General features: G+C 37.8%; 2 protein-coding genes across 4 annotated transcripts; both read right to left on the reverse strand.

Annotated features, from left to right (window-relative positions):
* Window positions 1-562: 562 nt before the first annotated feature.
* On the reverse strand, window positions 563-6,050 carry LOC111432322 (probable protein S-acyltransferase 1). 2 transcript variants are annotated; one of them, XM_023069151.1, is made up of 6 exons: window positions 5,388-6,050; window positions 4,071-4,250; window positions 3,681-3,986; window positions 2,687-2,908; window positions 1,799-2,227; window positions 563-858 (listed from the first exon to the last, which is right to left on the reverse strand). In XM_023069151.1, exons 1-5 carry the CDS (start codon window positions 5,490-5,492, stop codon window positions 1,850-1,852), a joined length of 1,191 nt encoding a protein of 396 aa, XP_022924919.1. In that variant the 5' UTR covers window positions 5,493-6,050; the 3' UTR covers window positions 563-858; window positions 1,799-1,849. The 2 variants fall into 2 exon arrangements, with proteins under 2 accessions (XP_022924919.1, XP_022924917.1); XM_023069149.1 differs by having other exon boundaries at window positions 1,799-2,266; window positions 5,388-6,049.
* Window positions 6,051-7,908: 1,858 nt separating this feature from the next.
* Window positions 7,909-12,734, reverse strand: LOC111432402 (histone-lysine N-methyltransferase, H3 lysine-9 specific SUVH1-like). 2 transcript variants are annotated; one of them, XM_023069269.1, is made up of 4 exons: window positions 12,614-12,734; window positions 11,918-12,250; window positions 9,390-11,750; window positions 7,909-8,282 (listed from the first exon to the last, which is right to left on the reverse strand). In XM_023069269.1, exon 3 carries the CDS (start codon window positions 11,598-11,600, stop codon window positions 9,453-9,455), a length of 2,148 nt encoding a protein of 715 aa, XP_022925037.1. In that variant the 5' UTR covers window positions 11,601-11,750; window positions 11,918-12,250; window positions 12,614-12,734; the 3' UTR covers window positions 7,909-8,282; window positions 9,390-9,452. The 2 variants fall into 2 exon arrangements, with proteins under 2 accessions (XP_022925037.1, XP_022925036.1); XM_023069268.1 differs by having other exon boundaries at window positions 9,390-11,785.
* Window positions 12,735-12,740: the final 6 nt, after the last annotated feature.

Genomic DNA, 12,740 nt, shown 5'->3' on the forward strand with positions numbered 1-12,740 from the left:
AAATTTTATTTGAAGCGTGTGGTTGTCATTTCACTGCGCGGACGTGGGCTTCTTTCCGGTGGTATATTCATATAGGCCGAGTTATTGGGCCGAGCTATTGGGCCCATTTCTATTATCTTCTCTCTCTCTCTTATATATATATATTTTTTGTATGGAAATGATTTACAAAATTTGGTTTCTAAGTCTTTATTTTCTTTATTTTTTGTTCTAATTTATAGTAAAAAAAACAAGGTAGGGATCACATGAAGGATTCTCTCCGATATTGGGACTAAGAATGTATATGGGTTGGGTCGGGTTGATAAAATCTTTAGAATCGATTCGAAATTTTGGATTGATCGAGTCCTATAGTCAAGATTTTAATTTCTCTAAATTATGGGGATGGAATTTATAATTTAACCCTAAAATTTTTATTAGAATCTTAACACAAGAAGGATAAAATATAGAGTAAAATTGAAGGCTAAAAGAACGCCATCGATCCTCTATCAAATACGCTCGCATTTCAAATCTTTATACAATGAAATGTTGTATATTAGGTTAAAATATATATATATATATATATATATATGTTACACAAATCACAATGTTGAGCTCAATAAACTATTGTAAAGGTACAAGTATTTTCAAATTCTCTTGGGACTGAGTCAATTCAAAGCGTAGATTTAGGACAACATAGAAATGAAGAGGAAAATGAAGCTGATCCTACACACATTACTTACAAATCATTTCCTCATCAAATCCACTCCCAAATCCGTTTTAGAGTTGATCCCTAGTCAAAACAAGTCGACATCGACATTGACATCCATGCTCAATCCGTCGTCTGCTATCGTTATCGTTTTGGAGGAAATATCTCCACGAGACCTGAGAAAAAAGTATGTGAACGTCATACAACATGAAAAAAGTTGATTTCGTTTGTAGATTATGGTACTGGATTTTCAAAATGTTCATATCATCTAAGAACCCAACCAACCCGAACTACTCAATTGAGGTTACATTTTTTTTCTTTCGGTTTGGGTTGGGTTAGGTTAGTTCTCGAGTTGACATTGTCATGGTCAGGTCAACTTGACCAGCCCAAAAATCGAATTACGAGCCAACCTGACCTTACCCTATCCGACTCTTAAAATATTATGAAGATTAAGAATATTTGACGTTTGTAGTCAATGTTAGTAATGCATTGTGGCTTGTGAATGATATCTAACAACCCAACCCAAAAATAGAGGGTTGGGTGCCGGATCCAACCAACCAAAAATTTCAAATTGGTTCAAAAGATTTCTTCAACCCAACTCGCGTAAGCTCCTAGCAAATTTAGGTTTAGAACACTATGATTAAACATGGTGATGTTTCATCTAACCGGAACAACGAACACGAGAAAGTTTTCATAAAAAAATAGAGGGTTTGGGTTGGGTTGTGACTCTCTTCGGGTTTCTCGAGCCATTGACCCAACCAATCCAAAATTTCAGGTTGGTCCAAAAGATTTCTTTAACCCAACTCGTGTAAGCTCCTAGCAAATTTAGATTTAGAACACTATGAATAAACATGGTGGTGTGGTGTTTCATCTGACGAGGACAACGAACAGGAGAAAGATTTCATAAAAAATAGAGGGTTAGGTTGGGTTGTGACTCTATTCGGGTTGCTGGGGTCACTCTGACCCAACCAACCCGAAATTGCAGGTTTCATCTCCTAGCAAATTTAGACTTAGAACACTACGAATAAACATGACAGTGTTTCATCTGATCGGGACAACAAATACGAGAAAGTTTTCATCAACGGGAAACATTGCAGGAGAAGCAAGAAGCAGTACCTTTGTTGTCTCCAAGAATGTTGGTGGTAATGAGATTGGATTACAGTGCTACTACTGAGTTCTCTTATCCTTCAAATCGCTTAGCATTGAATTTTGTAAGCCCCGTTCTTGCACAGAAGGGAACGCATAGGCAATATTTCGATCTACGCCATCCTTTTTCTTCAAATCATCATTGATATCAGCGTAGTCCAAATTTTGCAACATATTAGGAAGCTTCATGCTACCTTCCTTTGGAAACATCATGTCCATTTCCAAGTCAAATTTATCCTTTGATATCATGAACCCTCTCTCAGTTCCTGAAGTACTGTATTGTAGGCTCGCATCCTCGTCTTCCGCTACCCATGCTCGGAAATCAATCATCGAAGGAGGGATCTTAGACCAGAACACATCCTTCAGGTTTCCCAGAAGCCCTTTCGTAAACGGATTGACCTTCTTATCGTATCGGTAACGAAAATTTTCATAGGTCGTCTGCAAAAGATCAGCAGTCATCGCAACAAAAAGATAGTTTGTTACATACAAGTATGCTTTTAGATATCACAGTCAATCCCCACAAAACGAGTTTATATTAATATTGATTCAGTGCCAAGCATGCTTTGTCAAGTCCTTTTCGAGAAAGGTATTCTAACTTCAAAGGCAGGTGAGCCGGGTTGAGAAGGGAAGAAGTTCATCATAGATCACGTATTCAAATGCCAGAAAACTATCCGCGAGGGGACTCCTCTATTCTATTTTGAGAAAGGTATTTCAGCTTCAAAACAGGTGAGCCGGGTTGAGGAGGGAAGAAAAGAGAAGTTTAAGAGTTTATATGAGAGTAAATTCATCATGGATCACGTATTCAAATGCCAGAAAACTGTAAATTCCGATGCTACGTGTAAAAATATAAAGCTCTACCTGATTGGTACACATTAGATAAATATGGAAAACCGTCAGCCCGCCTACGAACCAGACAGATACAAAGCAGTAGACGACGAGGATAACTGACAAGATGTCGCTTGAGATAACACTCCAGTAACTGCCAGTTTGTCGAACAATGGTGATCCACGAAAATGTGAAGACGTATATACACAAAATGGTAGACGTTGATATGAACATTATGAAAAATCGATAATTACGCTGCAACGAAATGAAAACAAAGAAATGGTTAATTGAAATATATTCAACCAAGCACGTTCAAGCTGCTCTTTGATGTGCTCTCACGTTCAAGTAGCAGAAAGTAATCTCGAGACACTGAAAAATGATATCAAAATCAAATGCCAAATAACCAAAGCTCTGTATCCAGGCCCACCGCCAACAAATATTGTCTTCTTTGGACTTTTTTTTCGGGGTTTCCCTCAAGATTCTTAAAATGTATCTGCTAGGAAGAGGTTTCCACACCCTTATAAATAGTGTTTCGTTCTCCTCCCCAACCGATGTAGGATTTCACAATTCATCCCCCTTCAGAGCCGAACGTCCTCGCTAGCACTCGTTCCTCTTTCCAATCGACGTGGGATCTCACAATTTACCCCCCTTGGGGACCCAGCGTCCTTGCTAGCACACCACCTCGTATCCACCCCCTTCGAAGCTCAGCCACCTCTCTGGACGCCCAGTGTCTGGTTATGATACCATTTGTAACGGCTCAGGCTCACCACGAGCAGATATTGTCCTCTTTGGGTTTTCCCTTTCGGGATTTCCCTCAAGGTTTTTAAAACGCGTAGGCTAGGGAGAGGTTTCCACACCCTTATAAGGGTGTTTCGTTCTCCTCCCCAACCAATATGGGATCTCACACATTGAGCATATATCTTTCAACAAAAGGGAATTACTACTACAAATCATTGCAAACAAACATGTTAATATAAAATTCTTTAAAGAATCAGCAAAGTTTCAATGGTTAATTCATGTAACTTACCAGCCCAATACACTGACCTACCCACGGACAGTGGTGATCGAACTTCTGAACACAATTGTTGCAGATGGAGCAATGCGAAGCCCGTGGTGGACGGTACAAAAGGCAAGTCTCACAAAACTTCACTTTCACCGAGTATCCGTTGATCGTTATATCCTTTATTCGGGGTATTTTTAAATTAGGCGTCCTGTGATTAACCCACTCCATAGAAGGGGTTGTCAAGTCTGCTTCATCTGCTTCAGGTGGCAATGAGTTTCTTGGAATGATCCCGGGATCTCGACCAGAAGTCAAGAACAGAAAAATAAAATCCTGCACGAACGACTTACCGATCAGGTTTAGTCATATGTTCTTGCAAAGATAAATGAAACAAGGAAAATTCTGCCTATCACAAACCAAAACTGTAAGAACCAATCCTCCAATCAGTACTGGGAAGTGAAAAGCTTGATGATCACTATGGACTGCAACTAGCATTCTTATACAAAATGTTATTGCAGGACCGCCGATTAAAAATGACGTTAAGAAGAGCGACGTCCCATCTTGACCGAAAACTAATCTCCCTCCACATAAGAATTTCTAGCAGACAAAAGAATATGCATCAAAGCCAGAATCATCAACTCCTTAAACAGTAAAAACTTGTAGAATACAGCAATGAACAATCCTTTCTATTATCAAACAATACATTCATTACAATAACTTCTTCCAATAACATTGAAAACTACCAAAATATGCCTGTATATCTCATGATATTAGCAAGAGAAAGAACAAAGAACTAAAATTAAGGAGAAAAACAAGAGAGACAATATATTATTTAATATAAGAAAGAAAGGTTAATGAATGCGTTTATTGAGGAAATCCCAAGATTCACTAGATATGCATTAAACTTGGATTCAAAGACTAAAAAGATCAAATAATTACAGAAAAATTAAGAGAAAAAATGGGTAGAGAGCTAATGAATGCGTTTGTTGACCTCGACCAGGTAAATTACTATAACAACCCAAGTTTACCGCTAGCAAATATTGTCCTCTTTGGGCATTCTCCTTCGAGCTTCACCTCAAGGTTTTAAAACACGTCTACTAGGGAGAGGTTTCCACACCCTCGTAAGAAATGCTTCGTTCCCCTATCCAACCGATGTGGAATCTCACAATTCACCCCTCTTGGGGCCTAACGTCCTCACTGGCACACCACCTGGTGATACCATTTGTAACAGCTCAAGCCCACCGTTAGCAGATATTGTCCTCTTTGGACTTTCCCTCAAGGTTTTAAAACGCGTCTACTAGGGAGAAGTTTCCACGCCCTTATAAGGAATGTTTCGTTCCCCTCTCCAACCGATGTGGGATCTCACAATCCACTCCCCTTGGGGACCAACGTCTTCGCTGGCACATTGCCCGAGGTCTGACTCTAATACCATTTGTAACAACCTAAACCCACCGCTAACGGATATTGTCCACTTTGGCCCGTTACATATCACTGTGAGGGGAAGCCCTTGAAGGAAAACCCAAAGAGGACAATATCTCATAGCGGTGGGCTTGAGCGGTTCCAATTACAAGGAACAAATTATTTAAAACAAGTTCAAACAGCTGAATTCAATGAATTGAGGATATATCATGATCATCAAAGAAGATCCTTATAATATATAAACATAAAACCCAACGGTTTCATAAGATTCAAAGAACTTGAAGGCATTGAGATTAAGGGAATAGAGAAATTTACATTGTTTCCTTTCCAGACATGGTAGAGCCTCCTTTGAGTAGGTTTGTGAGGAGCAATATGAATGGCATTCGAGGGAGAGCCATCCCAGCTCGATTCTTGGTCCATTTCTAATAGAAAACTCGTTTTTCTGAGGGGAAACACAAAATCTCAGGGTGTTCGTGGTAACGATTCACGGACACCCACATTAAACAAGCAAATCTAAACAAAAAAAAGAGAAGAAAAATCCAAAATGCTTCCAAATTTCCTCTCAAATCACCAACAGCAATAGTTCAAAATCAATCAGCCCTAAAAAAATTTGAAACCCAGATCGATCTTACAATGAAATAAATAAATAAAAAATGAAAGAAACAAACAAAAAAAAACAAAAAAAATTCTCCCCTCGTCTCCTCTCTCCCTTCTCTGATTCTTTTCTTTTCTTTTCTTTTCTTGTTCTTCCCTTTTCTCTCTCTCTAACAATTCCCTTGGTTATTGCGAGGTTTTCGCCTCGCAACCCCTCATGACAGGGAGAGGGAGAGGGAGAGAGAGAGAAAAGGAGAGACAGGGAGAGAGCGAGAGATACAGAGAGAGAGGTGTAAATGAAGACAAAAGCAGAGGGCAATTTCGTTTTGATGCTTCGTCTTGCACCGCTTTCCGTTGGGATTTGGATTTGGATTTGGATCTTGCAACCATTACCCGCGCAAATTATTTCTTCAATATTATTTTACATTTTTAGTGAAAAATGGTTGTCACGTTACAATTTAATCCATTCGAACACGTGTTCGGGTTCGATTGGATTGGATTGTTGACCTAAACAATCTAAATAGAACTCACAATCGGTTAGGTTGGGTCAAGTTGTTCGATTGTTCTTTGTTTTAAAAAAACCTTATTTATCATGCATGTTACATTAATAACAAAAATCTCATAAATATCAGTTATCAAACATTCACAAGTCCCAACTCATCATTAATATCAATTAAAAATGTTAAAGATTCTTAATATTCGTAATAATCTTAAAAGTAAGATAAAATTGAGTTATAACTTTATTTTTAAGTTGGTCGGGTTGACCCAATATAAAAAATGTCAACTTATGAACCGACCCAAATTTTGAATTTTCCAAAAATTCAATTCAACCTAAACTGGCTCAATTATCGTTGCCTAAAATACAAGTTCAATGCATTATCATTTATGTTTAGGTTTTCAAGGATATAAGCCCTTCCGAATTGAGTTATGGACCGTTTTTTTTTTCTTCTTAATTTAACATCGTATGAGATATAGGCTTTTTTTATGCTCATGTTGAAATGAGGTACGAGAATCTGAAATATATATATATATATATATATATATGTTTCAACTTATAATTTTTTTATTATTTGAACAACAGATTTTCGATGTTGCTATATTGATGATAGCTATTATTATTTTTGAACTAATGAAATGAAAAACATATAAGAAGACAAATGGACAATTACATAAACTAAATTGGTTTATCCAATTAAAATATTTAGTAATTGTTCGTGTATTTTTATCCGATGAATAAATCTATAATTGTTTGAATAAAGACTTGGTCGGGCGTTGGTTTTTTTAGGGGCGATTATATGACTTGATAATTCAACCAACCAAGACTGCCTAACCTAAACTATAAAAGTAAGTTGGGCTAGATTTTTTTCAAATTTAATTGGATTGATTTTTAGAAAACTGAAAAATTCAAATCCGTTTGTGGGTTGACATTTGTTCTCGCCAACCCTATGCTACTTTTAAAAAAAAATTAAAAATATTTAACGTTTGTAACCGTAATGAACTATGACTTGTGAATCACTGGAAAATCCAAATTCATTTGTGGGTTGACATTTTTTTTTTTGTTCTTGCTAACTCTATACTACTTTTAAATATATATATAAAAATAGAGGATTGAGTTGAGTTAAGAGCTCTATCGGAGTTGCTCTAATTATCCCAACTCCAATTATCAACCCAACCACACAGATCATGCACACCCTTAGTTGATTTAAAATTAGAAATTCGAGTTCGAGTGAAGTATGGAGATAGAGTTGGTCGAATTATGTTTCTAATTGCAAACATTACACCATAATAATTGAAAGAATGAGATTTTATCGAGACATTAATATATTATATTAAGAGAGAATTAGAGACGCTTTAGAAATCGATACACTTTAGAAAAAATCTAATTCGGGATAGTTAACTCCTACGATTACTCTGTTTTTCAAGTTCGACACCATTCATACATTAATCAATTCAATAATGCTCAAAAGATTGCATTCTGTTAAAAATTCAGAGATGGCCAAATAAGAAGCTTCCTTTAAAAGTGTAGTGAAATATCATGTTCAAATTAGGTTACGTGCACCGAGGCCAAATCGAACAACCTCATCGATAATCGATGGATATTCATCAAACATTCAATTTGACCACACCAAATCAAAATCGATGGATATTCATCAAACATACAATTTCATAATCAATACACAACTTTTTTACCAGAAACCAAAACAGATCATAAATTTGAAAGAATTTCCCTTCAGGATGGACATTGGAGAAGATAATCAAGTGGGTATTCGATATAATCTACAACAGGACAATGAACAATGAACAGAAACCTGTCATTTTCTTTCCACATTCAAGAAGAGTATCCATCGCAAGTGCTAATAGGCATAATAATCTATCTAATTCACATGGACAAGATGGCAGCTACATCATAAACACAACTACAATATCTTACCTTCTCAAGGCAAAAACAAATGAGCAGCTACATCCTTCTTAATATGTATGTTACACCTTACAACAAGAGGGGGAAATTTCGGGCATCCACGAGAGAGCTTGGTCGATACTGCTGCAACGACGGGACTACAAACCAAGTGCCTCGAGGTTGCATATTCTGAAGTGTCTGTTATTTCTTGATTTCATCTGGACATCAAAGAGTGTCATAAGGCACGGTGACGAAAACAAAACAAACTCGATTTTGGCACATCAAACATTGCTAGCTATATTTGACTAATTTCAATCTCCAAACCATCGTCACCCTACCAATTTCGGAGTGACTCACACCCAAGGCAACTGCAGACTCGAACCTAGAACCTTGAGGGTATTTCTAGATATCCAAGCGCTCACTACCGGAGTTGCGCTGAATAGACCCCACCATTTCAGTGAAATGTTCAATCCAAGACAGATTAAATCCAAAACATAGCATTGCTATCTACAAGAACAAGGAATGACACTGAGGCAAACAAAGCATAAAAAAATAAACAAGGAATTAACAAATCATTCTTGAACCTACAAGTCGCCATGGCGACTGCCCCTGCCGCATCAAAGCCAGTAGTGGTGGCGTCAAAGAAGATGAGAAGAGGATTTAGAAGCGAGAAGAAAGGATAGAGGTTGCTAAACCAAAGGAGCTTTTGATACCATGGGAATATTTGCTAAAGTCACTTCATCTAAATGGTGGTGAAAGTTCTCTCTTTATAATCATTTACCGAATCAAATAAATTACAAAGGAAATGGAAAGAGCAATAAATGGATACAAGATATTTGCCTATAATAAAATGTCAAATATGATACCTTTGGTAAACCGTAATGAAAGGCTAAATATCATACAAGATATTTGCCTATAATAAAGAGTCAAATATGATGCCTTTGGTAAACCGTAATGAAAGGCTAAATATCTTGTATCCATTTATTGCTTTTTCCATTTGTTTTGTAATTTACTTGATTCCGTAATTGATTATAAATAGAGAACTTTCACCACCATTTAGGTGCGGTGGTTTTAGCAAATATTCTCACTAATCCTCTAACAACACGTAAGTTTGCCCGAGCTAACTCAACAAACCAAGTAAAATATAACTTTAGCTGCCCCTCCCCCATTTAAAAGGCTCAAGTAAATTGTTACTATAAATCGTATGTCAGCCTTCGTTTAACATTTTCATAATTCAATAATATAAAGAACAAAAGAGGGAACGGGCAAGAAATCAGTCAATACATCCACAAGCAAGTAGCAAACTATGAGTTGAGAGCTCTAACCTCATTTCAAGAAGCACAAGCCAAGCGATTCCTCCCTGCTCAAATACATCTTTCGACAAAGCACTAACAAAAATAGCCTCGGCATTTTAAGGACTCACATAGGCAATCGATCTTCCTTCCATTAGCACTTTCAGGTGGAACAATTCCATAATCATACGTCAACTCCATCATGGGAGGTACATGCCTGATTGCATGAAAAGCAATATGGACATCATGCTCACTCTTATTTTCCCGTAAAATTGGCTTCCAGTACACATTTGGAGAGCAACTATGGTTCATAAAACGAGCAACATTGCCAACATTTTTTGCACTAATAACTAGAGGAAACGGAAGTCTTGGAGGCCCATCAGAATCACCAGGCAAAACTTCAAGGTTTGGACAGGATCGTTTAGCATCAAAGACGTAACTGTCTTCATTGTCCCCAACTGAGTCCTTTTCCTTCGAACTATCGATCACTTCCCCAGCATATTGGCAAATATATGCTCCAGCCCGAATGGGATCCCAAGACCTAAGCCCCCAGCCTTTACCTTTAGTTCTGAATACCTCCAGACGAAATTTGAGACCTCCTTGGGACACACGATTCCTGCAATTGGGAGGGCATTGACATGAGGCGCCACATTCATATATCATAGATTGCTGACTCGCAAGAACCCCATTAGAACTATAGGGGAGATATCCACCATTTTTCTGCATGCAAGGGCAATTGAGATTGCCTGGAAGGCATCCACCAATACAGTTACAGCCAGCTGAAGGCTCTGTAGAGCATACAGGTTTTAAATATTTGAGACCAGCATAATACGTAAAATATGCAGGGCCCTTCTCATCGTCAACATCATTCACAAGTGAAACAGGAAGACTTTCTGCGCCAGAAGCCAGATCTGGTATTATAACCCCAATTCGGGATGCATTCCCATTCTTCCATTGTTGGACTAATTTCCAAGTCAAGAATGCTTCTCGCTGTCCAGGTAATCGCACCAGTTTGTATTTAAATACATTGCAGCCAGATTTCCCTTTCTCTACCCAAGACTCTTGGATTTTATAAAGACCATCATAAACATAGATCTTCCCTGTAGGGTTACTAAAATCTCTTACCCCTCGAACTACTCTAACCTCATTTCCACGATGCAAGCTCTTCTCTAGTGCAAGATTACCCCTTTCAAGCTTTTGATCTGTTGATTCCTTATCCTTTCTGTTCACTCCACCCTGGCCACTGTAGATTAACACATCTGCATCATTTGTATCATCCTCATACCCACCAGATGAGACAATGCTTACTGCAACTGGTTCTTCATCTTGACTGATCTTTAAACCCATGTAATCAATCCCAGCCATGGATGGAGCATGCAACCCAACCAGGCACAATTCCATCCTGAAAAAGAAGATATCACCAATTTCCACACCAGGAACAGCTCCAACTCTTTTATTGCTATTTGTTCGAACCCCTTTGGTCATCAGAAATGCACCTGCTTTAAGATCTGGACGCCTTATATTTCCAGGAGTTGATTCCTTTGACTCTTCAACTTGTGAAATCTTCCTCCTTAGCAGATCAAATACCATGAGTACACATGAAACTGCTTCAAAGCTACCATGAGCTTGTCTATTTGAATCTAACACCGAAAGGTTGTATGTTGAAACCATATCATTAAGCATTGCATCAATATCAACATCTGACATAAAATTAATGTCCTGACCATTCCTTGTCTTCTTCTTCGACTTATTCTTCCTCCCTGCTTTACTGGAATCTTCTCCATCATTAGCGCCTATGCCATAATATTGAGAATTATCATTTTGACCATCACTATATCCATCTTGTAACTGGGCACGACGTCTGGAATTTTTTCTAGAGGAGCCAGTATTTTGTGCTGAAGTACCCTCAGTTGGTGTCCTGAATGAAGATATAGGAACGGCAGTTGATATAGGACTATTAAGGCCAAAAGATGCATTAGTATTTGTTGTTCCACCCGGTGTTTGTTGACTTTGTTCATTTGGTGAAAAGAAGAAGGGATAGAATGGAGCAACCCCCGGTGGAAAAGGACCAGAAGGCCCAGCACATACAAATGGGGCAGCACCTTGAGGAGTTGAAAAAGATGACACATTTGACGCTGATGGGAATACCGGAACTAGTTGTCGCAATGGTCTTACATTCAATACCTTAGATTTGTCTAATGACCCAGCACCGGGAATCGAATCCTGACCTAGAGGTTGTTCCATTGAAACTCTCTCAAGCTACAGAAATAAAATCTCTTACAAACAGAAGCTTCCACAGTAAAACTCTCTGTACAGTAGTTCCAAAAATACAAACTAAAAGGAATAATTCCCAATCAAAAGCTTTCTGGATATCATTCTCCCAAAATATCCTCCCTGTAGTCGATGAGCATAACTAAATAGCTTGAAATCTGAAAAACCCCAATAAACAATTACTATGCAGCAAATAGAAGATAGGCAAGCCCAGTCCCACTAGAGTAATGAAAATTACATTTTTGAAAGAAGGTTGTATTACTCAGCAATTGTATAGCTTATTTACTTACCAATGCGAGAGAATTAATATAGAAGAAGCTGAGTTTGAATAAACGATCTCAAATCAATCTATATCGAATACAAGAGGAGAAAAAGGTTCCCGCAACATTCAAGTGAAAATCAGTATTTTTGGGTTGACTTGACTCTGATCAATCAGCTAAGGAGAAGTTCCAAACTGTTCTCGGCAGGTTTTAACTTGAAAAACAAGGCCAAAACCTTTAGATAACTTCTTCTGTAGCATAGCCAAGCTCTTAGCCCACAAAACTTTTGTAATTATTCTTCAGCTCCAAACGGTCAGAATCATTTTGAAACCCCTTTACAGCTGGGATTTCCTCGTATTTTTCCTTCAACAACAAACCAAAAGGAACAAGCAAGCTTTTAGCTACTTGACACTAACAAGAGAAAAAGAAAAATAAAAACGCAAAAAAGAGAAATCAAGAAACAGCTCCACTTTCTTTTATTCCAATCAATGCTCTTCTTCCTAACAAACAAGCAAAAAGAAACACAAAAACAAAAGAAAAAGGTGATCCAAGAAACGCAAAATCAGAATGAAACCAGAAGAGAGTGAAAACCCTACTTTTGAAACAGAGAAAACATGGAAATTCGGTCAGATCAAAGCCAAAAATGCGAAACAATTCAAAGATCAAAGGAAAAGAAGAAACGAGAATCTAGAGCCCCATAAGATGAAACAAATCTCAAAATCTTACCTAATTCGCGGAGGTTTTTACGTGCTGCAAATCTCCAAAAACCCTCCGTTTGAACATGCGGAGAGTCCCTCTTTTTGTCCTGGACGGAGTTCTTTTCTTTTTTTTTTTTTTTTTTTTTTTTTTTTTT

This window comes from Cucurbita moschata, unplaced genomic scaffold (genome assembly GCF_002738365.1).
Source record: "Cucurbita moschata cultivar Rifu unplaced genomic scaffold, Cmos_1.0 Cmo_Scf00038, whole genome shotgun sequence".
Lineage (NCBI taxonomy): Eukaryota > Viridiplantae > Streptophyta > Magnoliopsida > Cucurbitales > Cucurbitaceae > Cucurbita > Cucurbita moschata.